The sequence below is a fragment of the Acomys minous genome (assembly GCF_964271855.1).
Source record: "Acomys minous genome assembly, chromosome: 10".
Lineage (NCBI taxonomy): Eukaryota > Metazoa > Chordata > Mammalia > Rodentia > Muridae > Acomys > Acomys minous.
In genome coordinates this window covers 7806936-7828886 of record NC_140491.1, presented here as the reverse complement: position 1 = coordinate 7828886, position 21951 = coordinate 7806936, and the positions used below count along the sequence as shown (strand labels likewise).

The 21951-nt window shown below is 46.5% G+C and overlaps 1 protein-coding gene across 4 annotated transcripts in view; it reads left to right on the top strand.

Annotated features, from left to right (window-relative positions):
- Positions 1 to 21951, top strand: part of TBC1D1 (TBC1 domain family member 1) — a 192564-nt gene that overhangs the window by 116543 nt on the left and 54070 nt on the right. For 2 of the 4 annotated variants that reach the window (XM_084799507.1, XM_084799509.1), the window contains 8 exons: positions 2286 to 2377; positions 6975 to 7085; positions 10678 to 10806; positions 12030 to 12116; positions 14894 to 15174; positions 17332 to 17490; positions 18053 to 18172; positions 19184 to 19323. In XM_084799507.1, the coding sequence (XP_084655633.1) occupies positions 2286 to 2377; positions 6975 to 7085; positions 10678 to 10806; positions 12030 to 12116; positions 14894 to 15174; positions 17332 to 17490; positions 18053 to 18172; positions 19184 to 19323 (1119 nt within the window). The remainder of the gene's footprint in view (positions 1 to 2285; positions 2378 to 6974; positions 7086 to 10677; positions 10807 to 12029; positions 12117 to 14893; positions 15175 to 17331; positions 17491 to 18052; positions 18173 to 19183; positions 19324 to 21951) is intronic. The other 2 variants (XM_084799508.1, XM_084799510.1) reach the window with 1 other exon arrangement.

Genomic DNA, 21951 nt, shown 5'->3' with positions numbered 1-21951 from the left:
TATTAATAAATTCAGATGCCATTGCGCCTCAGCATTGAAGTATTGCTACAGAGAGCCCCCAGCCTGCTCCTCTGGCTTTGTGTGACCCTGCAGGGGAAGGGAGGGTTGATGGATGCCACCTTGACAGCCTTCTTTCTACCTCAATCCGCTTCTGTGCTTGCTTGTACCCTGGAGCCACCTGTGGGTTAGACCACCTGACTACCATGCCAGAGAGGCAGTGGGGACAGCAGGGATCCAGCTCTGGAGGCAGACGACTCGCCTCCATATTTGATGGGTGACTTAGGACAAAGTATGTGATACCAATCTGTACATCAGGATTACTAAAACAAAGTTCCTGTCAGTGATTATTTTGAGACTTGAACACAGGCAGTATTGAGTGAAAGAGCAATAGGTTTTTTTGTGTTTGTTTGTTTTGTTTTGTTTTGTTTTGTTTTGTTTCGAGACAGGGTTTCTCTGTGTAGCTTTGGCTGTCCTAGACTCACTTTGTAGACCAGGCTGACCTCGAACTCACAGCAATCTGCCTGCCTCTGCCTCCCAAGTGCTGGGATTAAAGGTGTGCACCACCACGCCTGGCTTTTTGAAAGAGCAATAGTTTTATGGTAGCCTTTAAGAGTTCTTTCTGGTTTAAGGTAAAATAAGGAAGAAGAACATTCTGGATACTGAGTGCCTGCTGTACTTTGAATAGGGTCAGTACCATGTGCCTAGTGCAGCCCGTAAGGAGGGGCGGGCAGACCTCTGCTGAAGGAGGGGAAGGAGCACTGGCTGTGGGACAGGCTGGCTACTGACAGTACCGCCAGGCCTTCTGACCGCGCAAGGATTCCCATGTGGACTGCAGCAGGCTCAGCTGTAGAGTAGAGGTGCATTTCTTGAGTCGCTAACTCTGGCAGGGTTTCTCCATCCCTCAGCCCTGGAGATGCACTGACTACTGCTCCTGCTATTAAACTACCCAAAGGAGTCACAGTCTCCCTCAGCTGCTCTGAGGCCCTCTAAGCACATCTTGCAGAGCAGAACCTTCACAGGCAGCCTTACCTGCAGCTCAGGAGGCTCATTGGTTTTTGTTGTTGTTGTTGTTGTTTTTTAAAGATTTATTTATTTTATTTATTGCATATGAGTGCTTTATCTGCAGAAGAGGGTATCAGATTACATTATAGATGGTTGTGAGCCACCCTATGGTTGCTGGGAATTGAACTCAGGACCTCTGGAAGAGCAGGCGGTGCTCTTAACCACTGAGCCATCTCTCCAGCCCCAAGGTTCATTGTTTTACAGAGAAGAATTGTTAAAATCAATTGAATCAAATCCTTTGAATCCCCACCCACCCACTTGTTTCCGGTGTGATGTATTTCTAAACCCTACCCTGCCTGAATTCGAGGCCAAGAGGTTTTGAGGCAGGAGCATGCTCTTGGTCACCAGCTTGACTAAAAGACTCTTTATTTGGCCTTATATTCTTGATGGCCCATAAATTACTCACATGGATATCTCACTGCAAGCTTTGTCCAGCCGGAGCAGGGCTCCTCTCGCTGCATGGGGAAACTTGGGCAGGGAGAGGGAGCTAGCAACTTGCAGCAGGTCTTTATTCTGGGAAGGTTTGTTAGCAAATTCTTTTGTTCTCGATCTTCGCATCTTCTGACACATACCAGACATCAAGAAAACACACACTAGGCCTGCATTGAATTCATGAAGGACCGGAATGTCTTAAGTAGGCCTTGCTAATGCGTGCTGGGCTTTTATATAGTCATTTTTATAACCTTTCCTTAGGATCCTTTGTAATGCTACACGTGGTGGTGAGAGGGACGCTGTCAGCCACGAAGTTACGTGTGACAGGGACATAAGTAGAATTTACAGTTCAGTTCTCAAATCAGCACCGCTTGCTTTTTATTAAGAAAGTGTTTTCATGTTCTCATGTAGTTAGAAGAAAATGTGAGGAAAATGTTTGGATTGTCTGCAGCATTTTAACACCAAGCACTGATCTATATGCATCTGAGGCAGCGTGCAAAAGGATCATATTTGAAGAGGTTTTATAAAACTCCTGTGTCCTTGGTTTTCTTGAATATGAAGTTGGGATAATAGCGTACTCTCATGGAGATGCTTTGAGAATTTAGTGGGAGGAGGCAGTTCAGTCTGGTGCACAGCCCTCCACAGCAGCACGCCATTCAGAGTGCTGCCGTTGCTGCCAACAGAAGCGTCCTGAAGTGGGCGGGTGAGGACGTGAAGGAGATGTTTGGAAAGTGGTAAATACAACTTGGAACTTCCCCCATAGACTCTGTCGTCTTCTCTCTTTTTGACAGGAATGAATTCATCTAAAACCAAATTAGAACTCCAGAAGCACCTGACCACACTGACCAATCAGGAGCAGGCAATGATTTTCGAGGAAGTTCAGGTACAGTACGCTGTGGGGTGTAGCAGGAAAGCAGCCCAGGCGGCCTGCTTACGGAGCATCCTGGGTACTCCGTGTGAGGAGTCAGCCCTGTCACCGCCACACAGGGGCCTGAGCCAGTGCTGTGCTATTATAAAGTGGGTAGATCCTCAGACCAGGAGCCACAAGGCCTGGGTGTGGGTCTGCTCCTGGGAACCTCTGCCAGCATCCTGCCTCTTGGGATTTCATCTCCCAGTGTGGAAGTCTCAAAACATTTGTATATGGGTTTGAGCATAATTGTTGCTCCTACTTTTTCTTTTCTTCCTATTTTGAAAATGAATGTGTCATGTAATATGTTTAGAGCCTTATATCTGTGTCAGCCTGCCCATGGCCTGCTTGTTATGGGCATCTTATGACTCTACACAGTTTTCATGTCTGCCAGAGCTGGAAGCCATGTTTGGGGGGGGGAGCGGTTTTGACACTTTTTAAAGTAGGTGAGTACTCTGGGACAAAGAATTAATATGTCTCTCTCTCTCTCTCTCTCTCTCTCTCTCTCTCTCTCTCTCTTTCTCTCTCTCTCTCTCTCTCTCTCTCTCTGTGTGTGTGTGTGTGTGTGTGTGTGTGTGTGTGTACACGTACTAGTGACCTGGCAAGTTCTACAATGAGAGACTGACTAAACCAAACAAGAGGTAGTGTGTGTGTTTGGTCTCACTATCATGGAGAGGGGATGAAAAAGTTCAGTTTTTCTTTCTGCTCTCTCACTAAAGCTATCATTTCCTTGTTCCGTAGGATTCACATACATTTGTAGAAAGAGAAGAGGAAGGGTTTTTGTTTTTGTTGTTCTAATTTCACAAGATGGCCTCTGGGTTTTTGTTTTGTTTTTTGTTTTTTCACTATTTGTATTTGCCTATATGTTTTATCGAGACTCACCACTTGGCTTATGGTTCTTTACACATTACAATAGACGGCAAGGCCATCAGTGACAAGCCACTTAGGGCATGGTGCTACCAAGTTACTCGGGAGCATCTTCCTGGCAAGCATGGAAGACACACTTCCTTCCTAATGCAGGTTTTCACTTTCATATAGACAGCACCGTGTAGCTTTCCCTAAATAATGTGGTGAGGACTCACTATTGGCAATTCCTGAAACATCCTCCTGCAGTAGTGCCGGAGTCTAATGAACACTCAAGAAAGCAGATGATAAAAGTTCACTGAAAAGGCAGAAGTATTCTTTTTTAAATTATTACTTATTTTCTATTTATATATTCACTTTACAGGCCGATCGTAGCCTCCTCCCTCCTCTCCTGCCAGCTCCTCCCTCCCACCCTCTTCCTCCTCTCTCCTCTCCCCCTGTCCTCAGAAGAGGGGAGCCCCAGTCCACCCCAGCACATCAAGTCACATCGGGACTGAGCTCCTCATGCACTGTGGCCAGGCAAGGCAGCCTGGTTGGGCAAAGTGATTGAAAGCGGGCAACAGAGTCCATGTCATAGACAACACCCGCTGAACTTTCGAGGGGACCCACATGAAGTTCAAACTGCCCATCAGTTAAACATCTGTGTAGGGGACCTAGGAACAGCTCATGCATGCTCTTTGGTTGGTGCGTCTGTCTCTGTGTGCCCCCATGGGTCTAGGTTAGTTGCCTCTGTTGGTCTTCTTGCAGTGCTCTTGTCCCCTCTTGGTCCTTCTACACCACCCCTCCATTCCTCCACAGCACTCTACACCCCCCCCCCCCCAATTCCTCCACAGCACTCCTGAGCTCCGCCTAACGCTTAGCTGTGAGTCTCAGCATTGGATTCGGTCAGCAAGGCAGAAGTATTCGGTTGGTGTCTCAGAGTGCAGTTTAGTTCTGATCGCTTTGAGGAACAGAAGCAGCTGTGCTGTTCATTCCCTTGGAAACCCAGCTCATCCTTTCCCCTCCACCAGTGTAAATGTGGGCTCTTCCTGAGTGATATAGATTTGAGCTTCTCTCATGACATATTGATGGTCGTGGCTTTCATGGTGTTTCTAAAACACTTCATGGCTTCAGTCACTAATCATGATGAGTGGCCGTCCCTAGTAATGTACTTGAAAATTCACATAGATCAAAAAGGTCATATTAAAATTTTGATGTAGTCTTTCCTGGAGGGTAATTTATTTCTGAAACCCACCCCAGGACCAATTATTATAAGGCCAGTGTAATTGCTTTTAAAAATGATACGTATTATTTTTTAATTAATGATACATATCATATTCAGTGTTACTCTAGGAGAAAGCATAACTAATAACTAGGCACCTGGCACTAGAGATGATGGCGGCTGACCTCGAGTCCTCAGAGGAGCAGATAGCAGATGGGCACTGGGATGGTAGCCTCTCCTCTCCTAAAAGAGCTCACCCCGAACTACCTTCTTATTTACAAGCTGCTTGACAGATGTGGTTTTCCTTCTTTCTTTCTTTCTTTTCAGACGTAGTTTTTAAACATGTCTTCTCGTGTTACCCTGCTCTTTTTAAGTATCCCAAATTGCATTGGCCATCTTCAGCAGAAATAACTACTTTCCAGTGACATTGCAGTAATAATAATAAAAACAACGGCACCAAGTCTTTAATTAAACATTGAGTGTGGTATCCAAGTGAAGCATGCCTTAAGTGACGTCCTTGGAACACCTTAGACTTCTGTATTGGGGTGCCTCTGTCAGTGTCCAGAGTCTTTCTGTTGCTTGTATGAGACTTTGGCAGACCCTTAGAGAAACAGGGTTAAGAAAGAAATTAACTTTTGGTACTTTTAGCAAGCATCTGGCTGTATGGATTGTTTAAATTGATGTATACTATGTTTATAGGAAAGCAGGCAAATGTGCTTGAGTGGTCAACTCCAAGGAGGGGCGTGGAGCCTTTTCTCTGCTGTTGAACACACCTCATCGCTGCCCTGGTATCCCCACCCTGGGTAACCGCCATCCCAGCTCTGAGTGTGAGCAGTTAATTATTAACCGCAAAGTGATGGTGCTCAGCTTGATTCAGAGTCACTTTCGTGATTGTCACTCTGATTAATAAATGTGAATAAAACATAAAATAAGTAGTGGCTCAACCACTGTAGAGCATGGTGAGGCCACATGAGAGATTTCAGGGGGTGACACATCCCTAATCTTTTTGTGCTCAGTGGGACGGTAGTGTCTCTATATTTCAGTTATTTTCAGGAGGTATTTATTTCTTGACTTGGTGTGACAGCACGGATAATGCATTTCTGTTGCACTGCAGCGATCGCCTTAGATGCCTGATGAGTTCCAAGGGGGTCACCTGTGGTTAGTGGAGGCAGCCGCAGTACTCTACCATGCCTGCTTGTGATTCCATTTTCTGCCAACTTGAACAGTTTTGTCCCCTCCCTTCTGCTTTGTCTGTCTTTGGTATGTGTGTGCACGAGCACTTGTGCACCCACTATGTGGTTCCGGTGATCACACTCGGGGCAGTTAGTTGGCAGCAAGTGCCTTTATCTGCCGAGGCATCTTGTCAACCTTTAAAAACGAGCCATTTTCTTGACCTTCTGGATTGAGGTTTCCTTTGTCTTTAATGCTTCTGACTCGAAGAATGATTCTACTGTCCTTAGTTAGCTGGGAAGGAATCTGCCAACACTGGCATTGACCCAGACTCTGCTGCTTATAGAGTTGATCTGCGTGTCACTCTCTTGACCTGTTAAAGGGCAGGCTACAATAACAGAGGCCTGGGCAGTGGAGCTGACAGTAGGAGCAAAGCTTACCCACCAGATACTCTGTGTTTCTCTGCAATATTTTGGGTGATTGTTCTTTATATACGTTCATAGAAAGTAATATATTGAATTAGACGGGTTTTAAAAATACACTGTGCCTGATACTTCAAACGCAAAGATTTGGGAACTGGAGGAGACCATGGTCTAGTTTGTGTGTCATTACTTCTTTGTTTTGTTTTGTTGTGTCATTACTTTTTAGTTGAAGGGAAGTGACATGTTCTGATCTGTGTAGAACAAGGCGCCTTGCCACTGCTAACACGGTAAAAGTCCTTGAGAGAATTTAAAGAAAGAACAGCTAGAAGGGAGAGGGGAAGGAGAAAGGGAGGGACAGAAACAAAGAGGAGGAGAGGGCAGAACAGAGAGGAAAGGGCATGGCGTGGTGGGCAGACTGAGAGCTTGGCATGGAAGTGCCTGCTTCATGGGGATTCACAGAGTGTGACAGTGTGACCCTGGGTCCAGTCCTGTGTGCCTTTCTAGGTCCCTAACCTAGAGCTTATAAATATGTAATCATGGCTCTGGGTGTTTACATAGATTTTGCTTTACCTGTTTTTAAAAGCTGTTTATTTATTAACTATTTTCACTGCCACTATCTGATATTTAAAAATTTATCTCCGTAGAAGAACATCCAAGGTCATCTCCTAAATCTGGCCCAGTGGCTCTGCTGTTTGTTCCTTAAAAGTTAAAAGAAGAACAAAAAAATCCAAACCAAACCAAACCAAAACCCTCCACTGAGGGTCACTAGTGCCCCCTAGTGAGGTGACTGAGAAAAGTCCCTAGTTACTGGTTGGAAGCTGTTAGCACTTTGAAAGGGGATGATGATGCATTTGCAGTTTTGTTGACAATTAAAAATAAATGTCATGTTTGTGTTTCTGATTTTTTTTTCCAAAAGAAACTGAGACCAAGAAACGAGCAGCGGGAGAATGAATTAATTATTTCTTTCCTGAGATGTTTATATGAAGAGAAGCAGAAAGAGCACACCCACCCTGGGGAGCCGAAGCAGGTGTGTATGCTCTGGCCCTGTGCTGCCTGCAGGGCCACTGGATGCGCAGAAGCTAGCGATTTCGTGATAGGCGGAGCTCGTTTTCCCTATCGGTTTTATTGTCATTGTTGTACATGAGGAGAAAACGGGGGAGTGTTTAGTTGTGTTTACAGACGATGAGAGGTGTTTCTCTCTGAACCATAGCACTTGGTAGCTGCTGCTCTGATCTAAAGAGTTGCGTAACTTGGGGACGCTGGTGTTTGTCGCCTTTGTCCTTTGAAAATTTGCAGTAGACTGTTCTGCTGCCCTCAGGAGTATGTACAGGGGCCGTAAGTTTCTCATAGTGTGAATGCTGGGTAAATGTGTGACAGTCTCTCTGGCCTGCTAGCTACCATGTCGGAAAGCCTAGCGCCACGCCATTCATTCAGAGCGCCCATTAATTCATTTGGATGGAGGAAGTGCTGTCTCCCTCATACCTGTCGCTGCCCGAACACCTACCTCACTTAGTTCTGGTACGGTGCCACGCCCAAAACTGGGACTGCCTTTAAGATCATTGAGCATGGGCCCAGCACGCATGTGCCATGGACCAAGTCCCTGTGTCTCCTGTTAGTTCATCATTAATAGCTTCAATTCCTGAACATTTTATATTTGCTGAAGTTACTGGCCAGAAAATCTCAAGGGAAAAACATAAGTAAAAGGGCCATCAGATTCCTTAGTTTTCTGAAAGTGCTCGTCCTTGTATTTTTAAACCTGTTCCAGACACAGTTCCCCCAGCAAGGTGCACGTGAGTACAGGGTGCTCCAAGCTGTGCAGTGTGCTGCTCCCCACAGGCTCCACTGCTGTCCGGTAACCTGAACCCGGTGCTGTTTTAATTGGGTACAGGCTTAGTAACTCCCTGCAAACCCCCTTCATTGGACGTCCACTCGGCTTTGACTGTCATGTTTCTTTCTTGAACTTAGAGCTCTTGTGGTCCCCGAATCTGTTTGGTTTTGCTGTCTCATTGGCCAGCTTAGGGCCTGGAGCAGGGGCCTGACACTAGGCTATCACCTGCGCCCTCAGCTTTTGGCCTCAGTCTGCTGCCAGCCCTTTCTTCCTAGCCTTTTCCTGTGGAGCCGTCTGGGGTCCTTAGATCATCTCTTTACTGGTGGCCTGGCCCCACCCAGTCAGGGGTTCCAGTGACTTCTCTAGTTCACTTCAACTGATTTATTACACATATTCTCTGTCTGCCGCTCTGTCTCTCTATCTCTGTCTCTCTCTTTGTCTCTGTCTGTCTGTCTGTCTGTTTGTTTGTCTGTCTGTCTCTCTCTCTCTCGCGCGCGCGCGCGCGCACGCATACACACACACTTTAAGCGCTTGTGCCACTAACAATCTTTTCTTTTTCTGATTTTTTTTTTTTAGTAAGTCTAATATATTCTGACAGGAAATTGATAATTTTGAAATAGCTTATAGCTGCTAGAAAAGCAAGTGAGGCACTTACAGTGGGTGGAATTGTTGACCTAAGTACAAATTTATTTTAATCGACCCAAGGTAATGCCTTTATGATTTGGGCATAGTTGAGTCCCTTGAGAAATATGGTTTTTTTTTTCCCCCATTTTCAAAGCACCAGAGACTTGGATGTGCAGGAGACCGAGCCTTGCAGTCAGCCCTGGCATCACAGCACATCCTGCTTATGAGCTCTTCCATTCAGGTTACAGAAGCTTTTTTATTTTCAATTTCACCCCCTTTTTTTTTGCTATGTAGAACAGGCTGGTCTTGAGTTCAGAGCCATCCTCCTGCCACCTTCTGGGCGCTACATTACAGGCAAGTGCCAGTATACCTGGCTGAACAGACACTGGGAAATTTGCTAGTGAGATCTAAGTATATTTATTATTCTAAGTATACTTTAGGGGTGTAACAAAATTTAGTACTACAATATTAGTTACGGGTTCTCCTGAATTTGTTTTCAAGTAAATTTTTTTTCCTTGATATTAAGAAAAAATTTCAAGTATACAGACCAGGTGAAAGGATTATACCATGAGCACTTATATCCCCTATCTACCATGCAAATTTTACCAAATTTTTAACATTTTTATAAATTTGTTTTGCCAAGCATTAGCTCATCTTATTTTTATGTCTTTTAAAGCATCCCCTCTGTCCCCCAATACCTGGGCTTGCATCTCAGTACCGACAGTTTGGTTTTGTTGTTTGTCGGCTTGGTTGGTTCCTGGTGCGTGGTTTCCCCATCAGTAAAGGGTGAACAGTGTGTTGGCCATAGCACAGTTCACAAAGAAGCCTCCACACTAGAAATTGTCATCTTCAAAGAAGAACCTTCCATATGTTTATTTAAGATAATATAGTACTTTTATAATATAGCTAGATGCACTGTTTTCTAAAGATAAATTCTAAGGGCACAGTACTTGGGAATTATATTTGCATTCTGGCCCAGGGAAGAGAAGACAGCTGGGTCTGCAGATGGAGGGACTCAGAGGGGCACAGGTAATAATGCATTGGCTGTACCGCACAGCTGGGGACCAGCTGGGGCAGTTCACCTGGCTGATCCAGAATGCCCTGCTCCTCTCATTCCTCAACACGTGCCAGTGCTAACTTGGCCAGGCTTGAGTAGGCAAAGATATTGGTTGTTAGTCTCTATACATAACTGTGTGCTTGAAATACCTAAGAACTGCTGCAGAGAGCGTGTGGTATTTAGAGTGAGAGAGAATGTGCTTGCTTGTCTTTTTCTGACAAAGCTATCATCTAAAAGGAAGCAACATAGCATGCAGCTTTTGGGGGGTAATTTTTTTGAAACATAACTTCTTGCTAGCAAGTAGCATTTACATACTTAGTGGCTGTCAGATTTCACTACTCTCTTGGTTTAATGTTAGGGGTAGCTGAGAAAGAAGTTCGGTTTCAAAGGGGAAAGGAAAAGATCATGAAATAACAGAAGAGGGAGAGAAAGAAAAGAGACATTATAAAAAAGGGATGAAAGGCTTACTATAGAAAGGATGGATTCAAAGCCAGGTATGGTGGCACACTCCTTTAATCCCAGCACTCCGAGAGGCAGAAGCAGGTGGATCACTGTAAGTTCAAGGCCAGCCTGGTCTACAAAGCGAGTCCAGGACAGAAAAACCCTGTCTCAAAAACAAAAACAAAAAACAAAAGACGGATTAAGTTTATAAATTTAATTTTTAACTTAGTCTCTGAAGTGCCCCCACAGATAAGTGATTTCTTTATTTTAAAAGGTTGGCAAAATAGTTTTTGTCCCATGTCCTATATTCAGTGCTTATCATATTTCCTCCTGTTGTAGCCTCATAGCACAGTGATATGATGAGATGATTGTCGCCCCCCTTTACTGGAGAGGAAATCCAGGCTCAGAGAAAATGGGAAATTTACACAAGGCCACAGATAGGAAATTGATTTCTGATTCAGGAGCCTGAGCAAGCTAGCTGATTAGATTTGAGCACATTTTCTCATTTCATTTGAGAAAGCAAATTGCACACTGGACTTTCAGGAGCATTGCCAACGACCACATGGCACCCCAGGCTTTCAAAAGGATGGGCCCCAGAGGATGTTCCTTCACATACATCAAAGGTAGAAACTTTAATTGACTTAGCACCTCATCGTTTCTCTTTTCTAGACACCTCAGGTGGCAGCTGAGAATATTGGGAGTGAACTGCCACCCAGCGCTAGCCGGTTCAGGCTAGATACGCTAAAGAACAGAGCGAAGAGGTCCTTAACAGAGTCCCTGGAGAGCATTCTGTCCCGGGTAAGCACATGCTTTCTTCTCACTTTGAATCATTTGAAACAGAGCCTAAGAGTCAGCTCTATTTTGTGACTCATCAGACTTAGAGCAATAATTACCTACATGTTATTTATTTTTCAATCCATTTATTTATTGAGATAGTGTCACACTGTGTAGCATAGTCTGACTTCACACTCCCAATCCTAGTGCCTAAGGCTCCCAAGTGCTGCGAAGTTGCACTCTTATGTAGCCTTTGCTCCCAAGAGTGGTATTATTTGTACAGTTCCTATAAAGAACATAACTATGCATGCCAAGATGTAGATGCCATCTTCTCTAGTGTCCCTAGGGACAACTTCAGAAACTATCCTGTCAGCTCCTTTGGTTAGGTATTTGAATTGTTTGACCCATGGGCCAAATCCTACCAGCGTCTTGTATTTACACAGTAGCAATCACTCAGTTACCTGTTATTTGAAACTACTTATATAGAGAATTGAATACATGTCACAGAGGCCACATGACTTACAAATGGTAAGATGCTTATGTATGAGATACTTGCTTTCAAGACCTTTGTAGAAAACGTTGCCAAAAAGTTCCCTAGGAAGATCCGGGCACACTGGGCATCACCTGGGAGTTCCCTAGGAAGATCCAAGTATACCCAGTGCGTATTGTCTGCGCCTTCTGTCACCCTCTGTCACTGCTAACAAATCAGATCTTGATTTTCTGACAGAATCTCCCATCTTGGAGCTCGTGCTGTTTCCTCATGGCTCTTTGAGATGTTAGGCATGTTCCCTCTGAAACATGGACTTGATCTAGTCAGTTAAAGATGACTGTGTCTCGTGGTATCACTGAGGATTTCACAGCATCCTTTAAGATAATTCAGAACAGTCCAATTCTAAAACCAAGGCTGGAAGGGCTTGCCTTTGAGAGTTCCAGGGATGGGGTGAGGGGTGGGGTGCAGGTGATTGAGTGACATGCAGGTGGCCGGTTATGAGCAACCCTGACTCAGGAAAGAGCTGTTGAGCTTTTGGGATCATCGCAGATGACTTCTTCCTGTCTGTCACCCCAGCATACAGGTTGGAGTGATCCCTAAAACGATGACAGGAATGGGATGGTCCTAACGCACAGGTATTCTCAGCCCTGTTTGTCAGTGAGGTAGTTCATTTCTCTGAGCTTGCTTAATGAGGCCAGGCTGCTTCCAGCTGATGATGCCTTTAGGGCTGTGTCTCAACTGCCTTTTCTTTATGTAGGGTAATAAAGCCAGAGGCTTGCAGGACCATTCCGCCAGCGTGGATCTGGACAGCTCCACTTCGAGTACCCTAAGTAACACCAGCAAAGTAAGCATGTTTCTCTTTCCATGGTACCCTGAAGGTCCAGCCTATCTGCACAACTGTCAGAAAGGACAAAAAAAACCCCACATCCCTCCAGTCATAAAACCTTTAGTGTTTCTAGACTGCTCTGCACAAGTGGAGGGCTGGTCATGTGAAAAGTTTTAGGTAAAAGGCAAATAACCAGCACAACACCCTTAATCCTAGCACTTAGGGAGGCAGAGGCAGGCTGATGCTGTGAGTTCAAGGCCAGCCTCAGAAGAAAAAACAAAAAACAAAAAATAACAGCCTTCACCCACTAAAAGGGAAGTAACTGTTCCTATCAAGACCATAATTTTAGACAAATGAGACCCATTTTATAATAGTCATAGGATTCTTTTTTGTTTGTTTGTTTTATTTGCTTAAGACAGTATTTCTCTTTAGCCTTGGCTGTCCTGGACTCACTTTGTAGACCAGGCTGGCCTCGAACTCACGGCGATCCACCTGCCTCTGCCTCCTGAGTGCTGGGATTAAATGTGTGCACCACCACTGCTTAGCTAACCATGTTTTTTTTGTTGTTGTTGTTTTTGTTTTTAAACCAAAGTCGATTTTACAATAATAAAAGATTGAAAGAGCTTGAGAGGTGGGAGGGGGTTGTGAACTTGGGGAACTGTGCAGCATGAATCCCTGAGCCTGTCCTGTAGCTGACCCCATGACTGTGAGAAAGCACAGTGGTCTGTCTAAATAAGCAGCCAAGCCAAGCCCCACGGTTGCCACCGAGCACAGCCATAATGAATCAGCTGACAGTCCTCTGTGGTGACACACATGCTGTGTCCCCTTGCTTTCCTGTGGTGCTCCAGAGGCATCTACACATGCCTGGACCGGGTTTGTTTAACCCTATGACTGCCAAGAAGCACATTTGAGATCTGGTGCTCAGGAGGCAGTTCTCCTTCCTATTCTCAGTTTGCTCTGATGCAAGAATGAAGACGTTTGTGAGCCCAGCTCCCTGCCAGAGACTTGCTTTAAAACCATCAGAGCTCTGTCCCAGACTGTAGTTTCCCAAGACTTCAAATCCTAGCCCACAACAAGAAGGACACTTAATGCTGTGACATAGTCCACGCATAGAACCCTCCCACACAAAGGGAACATGAGTTAAAATGAAATTATTCTCTGAATGATGGGCTGCATACACGGTTACTTCCTGCTCTTTTATTTTTAAAAGCTCCTGACAAGCCACTGAGTTGATGTTACTGCCTGCCAGCATGTATAGCGTGTGGTTTGAGACATCTCCTTAGATGAGCTGGGCTCACATTTTACGGTGCATCTGTGGTTCAGTTGTCCTGGGTGGGGTCTAAATGCTGACTCTGGTAAGCAGCAAGGTGACACCACTGCTGTTGCTGCTGCTTCTGAGACCGGCTCTGTGCAGTGAGAGCCTGGAAGCCAGACTTGCCCATGCACCTTTCTAAGTCGAGACCTAGCAGGCCACAGCATCAGTTAGCCTCCATGTGACACACACTGACCGTTTCTTACAGTTCAAGTGTGCAAATGTTATGCTGCTGGTTTACCTGTTTAAGAGAGATGAGTAGGGCCATAGGAGAGAAAAGGGCAGTTACCCAGGTAGACCCTGCATCAGGGTGAGTACGGCAAGAGAGCTAAGACAAAAGACATTGATGGCTTGGACCTCAGAGGAGTGAGGGGAAGACGCCATAGTTTGGTTGCGGAAAGCTTGGAGAAGGGAAAGATACTGATGCTCTGAGTTAAATCTTGAAGGAAGCATGGCTATTGTGCCGAGGGAGTAAGCCAGGGAGAAGGGATTCCAGGTAGGTTGGTGTCAATTAAGACGTTCTTGACACTCCTGGCCTTAGGTTTTATGTGCCCCCTACCCCCTTTTCTGATCTTGTAGCTGGCTCAGGCCAACCTTGATGTGTATGCTAAGCTGGCCCAGAGGTCCTGATCCGCTGGCCTCTGCTTCCTGGAAGCAGACACGAGGACATGATCCCCACGCTTGACTTGTTGGGATTCTTGATGGATGTTTGAGCATACAGTAAGGAGGGAGTGCTTAATGAAACTTCAGCTTATTTCTGTAGCATTAGATGGAATGTGAACCACTGTAAAGCTGCCTTGTCTTGTTTACTTCAAGAAACAGTGTGGAGGGCAGTGGAATGCAGCAAGAGGTTAAGTGATTCCCCTGAATTGTGGCAAAAAGTCACAATGTGACAAACATGTTTCTACTCCAGGACGAATGTAGTTTCTAGCATCAAGATTGCCAAGTTAAATCTCAACATTAGCTCAGTGTCACAAAGAGCCTTGAAGTGTGGGTAAAACATCCTTGAACATATTTGGCAAAGATAAAGAAGTTGGTTAAGTGGGCTGGAGAGATGGCTCAGTGGTTAAGAGCACTCACTACTCTTCCAGAGGTCCTGAGTTCAATTCCCGGCACGCACATGGCAGCTCACAACTATCTGTAACCAGTTCCGAAGGATGCGACACCCTCTCACAGACATACATGCAGGCAACACGTCAATGCAAATAATTAGAGCAGTCAGCACTGCAGCTTGGGAGCTTCATTATTGCATGCAGGACTTCCCCATCTCTTCAGCAGGCAAGCACCTGTCTCTGAGAATCAGGTATTAGGGAACAGCCTTAATAGCCTTATATTCTTGCTAGCCTCTAGATGATACCCTAGTCAGACAGGCCTATGTATTTAGGGGTTCCCTGCACCATTACCAGTCATTGTCCCCCTATCCCTTGCTCCCCCCTCCCCATTTCCCCATGGTGTGCCTAATCTGCTGTCTGTCTGTTATCAGGAGCTGTCCGTGGGTGACAAGGAGGCCGTGCCCATCTCTGAGAGCTCCTTCAAGCTCCTTGGCTCCTCCGATGACCTGTCCACTGACTCAGAGAGCCACATTGCAGAAGAGTCTGCTCTCTTGTCACCGCAGCAGGCATTCAGGAGGAGAGCCAACACCCTGAGTCATTTCCCTGTGGAGTGCCTGGTGCCTCCAGAACCTGCTCAGAGCTCTCCAGGGGTCTCTCAAAGAAAACTCATGAGGTATCACTCCGTGAGCACGGAGACACCTCATGACCACAAGTAAGACTTTCTTAAAGACATTTGGGCAAAAGATACTGAGGCAGGCTCTGAGGCAGGTTTGATCCGTGGCTTCAAACGATAAAGCTTGAAGCAGTATGGTGTTCTGCTGGCTCCTTTGGGAAGTGCGTAGACGGATGTGCAAGCACTACCTGCAAGCAGATAGACATGAGCAAAAACGGTCCTTATATGCATCATGAGTCCTTAATGCATGAGGTGCTGAATTTGGAACTTGTCTGCTGGCCTTGGGAAAGGTGGCATGTGGGTGTGAGTGGGGGAATTCCCTCCTTTGGACACCTAGATCAGGGCTGTGGCAGGATGGGGACACAGTGTCTGCATGAGCAGAGCGGGAGAGGCGTGCTATGGTTGTCCATGATGGTACCCAGAATCCTGGGCCCTGGCCCTGGCTGTCTTCATCTGGGTGTCACCTGGCCATAGCTAGCTAGTTTGTTTGTTTTATTGTTTTTAGTTTCTCGAGACACAGTTTCTCTGTGTAGCCCTGGCTGTCCTGAACTCACTTTGTAGACCAGGTTGGCCTCGAACTCACAGAAATCCGCCTGCCTCTGCCTCCCAAGAGCTGGGATTAAAGGCGTGTGCCACCACCCCCGGCTACCTGGGCAGATCTATTGACCGGCTCTGTGTGATGGAATCAGAGTTGCTGCTCTCTGAAACCTGCTACTATGGGGATTCTAGATTCAGCATTCACTCCTTGTTTTAACTTAGGGCTGCAATTGCTGTGCTGAAACACCGTGACCAAAGGCAAGTTGGGGAGGAAAGGGTTTACATCACTGTTCATTATGGAAGGAAGTCAGGACAGGAACTCACACAGCAGGAGCCTGGAGGCAGGAGCTGATGCAGAGGCCATGGAGGGTGCTGCTTACTGGCTTGCTCCCCAGGGCTTGCCTCAGCCTGCTTTTTTATAGAACCCAGGACCGCCAGCCCAGGGGGGTATCACCTACAATGAATGGCCTGGGCCCTTCCCTATCAGTCACTAATTAAGAGAAGTGCCCTACAGGCTTGCCTACAGCCTGATGAGAAAACAGAGGCTTTTTCTCAGTTGAGGCTCCTTGTTCTCGATGACTCTGGGCTGTGTCAACTTGACATAAAACTAGCCAGCACACTTCTTTTAAGAATTGGGCTCAAATAAACAGTTAGGCTTTTCCAGCTACAGAGAAGCCTAAGCAATGCGGCGACAGAAGCTTTCCCTGTATTTTGGGGGTGGGATGGAGTAGGGTGGAGTCTCTTTTTGACTAACACCAAGTGCCAGAGACTGTAACCAGGCCCCAAGTTATCCTTGAAAATAAGTTTTAAAAATGGGGCCATACTGTGTATGGTAGCAGCCTCCCAAGCTGGGGACGTGTGTGTCCGTGTGACTTGTACCAGGTGTGGCCATTTGAGTCCATGCAGTGGTTGGTGTTTGACATGTGTGGAGGGAAGATGTGACATGAGCCAACAATCCTGGAGCCACATACAAAGCCTTTGCTTTCCTAAGCTACTCTTTGGGGATGTCATCTGGGTGACTGATGGCAGACGTGGACTTCCTCCAGGAGCCATGTATCAAGTCTGCGGGGCTCCCTGCTTTCCCCCGCCCTGTGAGCACACTGCATCGTGGCTGTGTGCACCCCCCTCCCCCCCCCCATCCTCGTCCCCGCCCCGGCTCTTCTGGTGGCATTGGAAATGTTTCTACCTGAGAAGCTTGAGTTCTGTGCCAGTGGAAAGACCGAGCCCTGAGTGTCGCCGCTCTTGTGCTGTGTCACGCGCTGTGATGGGCCAGCCTCGGGAGGGAGGGGAAATGTCCACTTTTGGCGTATTTATTTTGCTTTCTCTCTTGTGAACTTTTCCTCCTCAGTCTATAGGAAAAAGGGCTTTGAAATTCAGGGCAAGATGTCCCGAAGGGAAACGTGGGTTCTAATTGTGGATTCTTTTCTTTTTTACTGGTTTTACTTGTAAAATGTTGTCTGTTGGTTCCCAGCAACAGAGCAGAAAGTACTATTGGAAGCATAGAACCGTTCAAGTGTTGGTTCTGAGAGCAGAGAGGAGTGAAGAGAGGGCCCAGCCGCTGACTCCTGTGGCCCAGCCTTGCCTTCTCTGATTTCTGCCCTCCGTCCCTTGCAGTGTCCCCTGTCCCCTCTAATCCCTCTTTCTCTGATTGCTGTTTAGTGTGGACCATCTTCCTGGGGGTGAGTCTAAGTGCTGCTCAGGGCAGCCTTCAGCTCCTCCTCCGCCTCGGCTTAACCCCTCCGCCTCCTCACCAAATTTTTTTAAGTACCTAAAACACAATTCCAGTGGAGAACAAAGTGGGAATACTGTGCCAAAAAGGTGAGCACACTCGCATGGCAAGTTCAGTGTTGTCTGTCTGCCAGGAGTTCACACTGATTCAGCCCAGCCGCATGCGGGCTGTCCTTCCAGGAAGCCCTGGTCACCGCTTGTGTGGGGCTTTTTTTTTTTTTTTTTTTTTTTTTTTTGCTTTACTATTCTAGCTGTCGTTTGAATTGACTTACTTTTGCTCTCAGTTTTCTCTAAACTATCTCAAGAAGTCTTAGCATTGAACTGTCTAACTTTCACATCACTTTACCTCTATGGAAACACATACGTGCATGTGCACCAGCTAGCAGCTGTGTTTGTATACACTGTAATTTGTACCATGTCAGAAGCTTTCTGATTAATTTAGATAACTTCTTGTTATTTGGAAGATAGCCTGATTTTTTAAATTTTAATTTATTGATTAAAAATGAAAGCCAGTTTCATGAAGTGCTTTGAATGTCTTACGTGGTTTCCTTTTTAGCATTACAGTGAGTAGGTTTCCTTTTTGAGCTTAGAGTATTTACTTTGTGTGTTTGTATTTATTTATCCTAAACTGTTTTTTCAACCAAACTCTTAGTGTCTTCTACCGTAATGCCCTGCGGAAAAAACTCCATTCTTCCTCCTCTGTGCCAAATTTTCTAAAATTTCTGGCTCCTGTAGATGAAAATCACACCTGTGACTTTATGAGCGCGAACAGGTAGGGCTCGATTTCAGTCCATCAGGTCTGATGCTGTAGGTGCTAAGTTACTGTGTCATAGATGGGACATTTCCACTCATCTTTTGCCACTTGGAACATTGTAGCTAAGTCTGTTGTGTCACCTTTTTTATACTGTTTCTCCTAAGAGTCATTTTAAAAGCACGCAGCCACCTTGCTCTCCAGCTTTGCAGAGGGTTGGTCTGTTGACGTTGTGACTGTAGAAGAGGAAAGAGCATGGTTCTGTAGGGCTGTTAAAGGACAGTAGCCTCCTGTGCCTTCCCAAGGTCCCGATCTGCCAGGCGTGACGCTTGCCTCATTATGGTGTATGCTGAGTGTAATTGCAAGGGCCTGCTCAAATTGTCTTGTGAACGAAAAGAAAATTAATGAGATTATATTTATATATTAACAATTATGCTTTGTTTTATAGTTTTAAAGCTAAAGGTTTTAAAGCAGACGACATCACCAGTGATTGTTTCATTACTTCCTTGATGGTTCTCTCTAGTTAAACTGTAGCTTTCTTTCCATTTTAGTGTGTGCGCATGCGTGGGGCGGGGATGGGGGGGGCGGGGGGGGCTGCAGGAAGAGGGTGTGTATGTATGGTGTGATGTGGGAGGTATATGTAGTTGTGTGCTGTGCTGGGTGGGGGAGATTTGGGGCAGTCATGGAGATCTGATGCTGAGAAAAGCAACCCCACATGTTGACTAGTATGGCTGGGGGTTCTGGTGACAGTGCCCCAGTTAGGTGGTTAGTCTTTCTCTTTTGAAACAGCACGCAGAAAGGCAATTGGAAGCTACGATCTGCAGAGCGTACTTCTCAGAGTGTTGTTCATGATAGCAGTGGTACAGGGCATGTGAACTTGTTCTCTTTTGCAGTGTCCTTTAAGAATATTGACCCACTGTGACTTTAGCTTCTGTGGTCATCAAGTTATCTGTTTATGGGAAGATAAAATCATCTGAAAATCAGCCCTGATGCCTCCCCACCGCTCATGAATCAATCATCTTGCCGTTATAGGGACTTTGAATCCAAAGAAAACCACCTGGGCGACACAGATGGGACCCCCATGAAGACCCGGCGGCATTCATGGAGACAGCAGATATTCCTTCGAGTGGCCACTCCACAGAAGGCTTGTGATTCCCCAAGCAGATATGAAGGTAAGGCGTCCCTGAAGAGTTCTTGAACACCACAGAGGTCCCCAATGTCCTTCTACTGCGCAGGAAGGTAGAGAGCTGGTCGCTGGCTGGAGTGTCACAGGTGGTCTCTGAGATGAACTTACGGAAGGACATGGAAGTCATGTAGGACTCTGCTTAGCAGCAGCAGCAGCACTTTAACTCCCAAGCGGTGACGAGGTAGGCCCTGGAGTCCTTTTTCAGACTCTAGTCCTCCCCAGAGAGACCCTCAGGCTGCCTTGAGCTGTCTAAAACTGATTTTTGCCATACCTAGATAAGAGCATAATGCTAATTTAGAAGCTGTTTGTGTGTGTGTGTGTGTGTGTGTGTGTGTGTGTTGTGTTGAGTTGAGTTGAGAGAGGATCTCTCTGTGTGGCCCTTGGCTGGCCAATAACTATACCGGGCTGGCCTTGAACTCAGAGAGATCCACCTGCCTCTGTTTCCCAAGAGATGGGATTAAAGGCATGCGCTACTACTCCTGGCAAATATTTATAATTCATAATATTAGAAAGAAAATCCCTGAAGTGTTGGTAGAAAACAACTTTGGTGGTTCCTTGTTCAAGCTCAGATGCTCCAGTGATTGCCCAGTTCTGCATTTAGACCCCAGGAGGACAATTTTGAACTAAACAGAGAGGGAACCTTACTGTTTCCTAAGTAAAAGAGAACTCTCACAGCCTTCACCGACCTTGGGAAGGGCTCCTAATACAAGCCCAGAGTCATTTTAAAAGCACGGTGTTTGCTGCTCAGTAACGGTATGACTGCAGGAGCAGTGTGTGGTCTGTAAACTAGAGAGTCTAATATTTTATGTCCGAGCCAAATCCTGGAGAAAAGGCTGTTAGTGACTAAGGGCAACACACATGAAAAGGAGGAGAAGTGCAGTGTGAACTGTGAGGCGCTGGTGAACAAACAGCATCTCTAACCACACTTGCCCTGCCTGCCAGTGTCTGTGTCCAAGCCCCTCTGAAGTAAGGCTCAAGAATCGAAATTTTCCATTAGAAACCTATCTGAAGGGGAGTAGTCAACTTTTACTTGTAGTTTGACTGTTTGTTGAAAGTAGGGAAACATCTTCAAATGTGTCCGTCTCCCACCCATGCTAGGGAGAGAACCCAGATCCTAGCACGTGCCAGGCAGGTACTTTACCACTGAGCTATTACCCTGTAGCCCTTCCCCCTCCCCTTTGAGTTCAGCAGTGACTCATTGGAGGTTAAATTAACAGAGTCCGAGGGGGCTAGCCCTACTTCCGAGCCTGCAAAGGTTGGTCCCTCCATCTCCGGTGGTGGGTTAAATGTGATGCTGCAGCACTCCCCACATAGAAGCAAAGCTGCACGATAAATAGGAAACCATCAGGTTTTACTCAACTGTGGGAGACAAGTGTCTCCACAACGCAACAAAGTACAATGCCACAAGCTGCTTGGTGGCTTAAATATAAAGCCCCGGGCTTCATGATGCCCCCCAGATGCCAGAGGCCGCTCACTGTTGTAGCCTCCGAAACCCAGGAAAGCGTGTCCTCTCTTGTGTGCTGTTGGTTCCCTGGGCACAGGATTTGTGGGCCTGAGCGTCTGAAAGGACCATACTTGGTAAAGTATTCAGTCCATCCCGGGTGGTATCACAGGAGTGCTTAGTAAATCAGGGCAAAGCTGTGCTAGGTCGGGTGTGTTCAGGAATGCATCGCAGGGCATGGCTAAGGGCAGACACACTGGCTGCTCTGAGTAGAGGACAGAGATGCTCTACCTTCCAATTAGTCTCTCGTTTTCAGAGCCTCACTGTTGGCCCTACCGTAGACAGGTGGGTGGTGGTGAGCTTGTCCCTGGGAAAAGTTGTGCACACGCCTGCCCCTTAGGTGGTTTTGTCCATTCGTGGGTCAGAGCAGTATTTCTCAAGCTTTAGTGACACTGGGGGTCCTTTGGCGATCTTGTTGGAAGGTGGGTTGTGATGAGGTGGGCCCAGCTGCATCCCAAGCTCCTCCCCCATTTCTGAGAGGCTATCCCACTAATACTGATGCGAATAGCCCACTTTGAGCAGGTAGGGCATAGAGTAAGCAGCCATAGTGAGTATGATCTGGGTCTTCCAGGCCTCGCTAGTCTCCCTGTAAGACTGCCCCGGGCCTCTGCAGGTAGACTCAGGTCTCCAAGGTCCGAGAGCCTCCAATAATGATGGTTCTCAGTGACTTTCTTGTTTTCTTTGTGGTGTCAGGGACTTATCACAGGGCCTTATGCCTGGTAAGCAAGTGCTCACCACTGAGCTGTCGGTGTATATGGGGAAACAGGACATGATGGGGAAACAGTGATGAGGAATATGAGCAAACATCACAAACGCTGCTCTGGACCTGCCCTCGTCCTCTGCAGAGGGGGCTGTGCCGCGTGGATTGCTCCAAGGACAAAGTGTCTACAGCGGCCTGTTTTCCTTGCCAAGGGCTCTCACCTAACTGTCAGGCCTGTTCAGGATGCTGGAAATCAGCTTTTAACTAGACGCTCGGTGGTGCATACCCTCCAGATTCTTTCCTCGGTGCACCATACAAAAGCGACCTCTTTGTCATTATGAACTAATTTTTAGGCAGCTCTCCACTTGGAACGGGAGAGAGTCTTTGTTCGGTCTGTGCCAGGGAACAGTTTT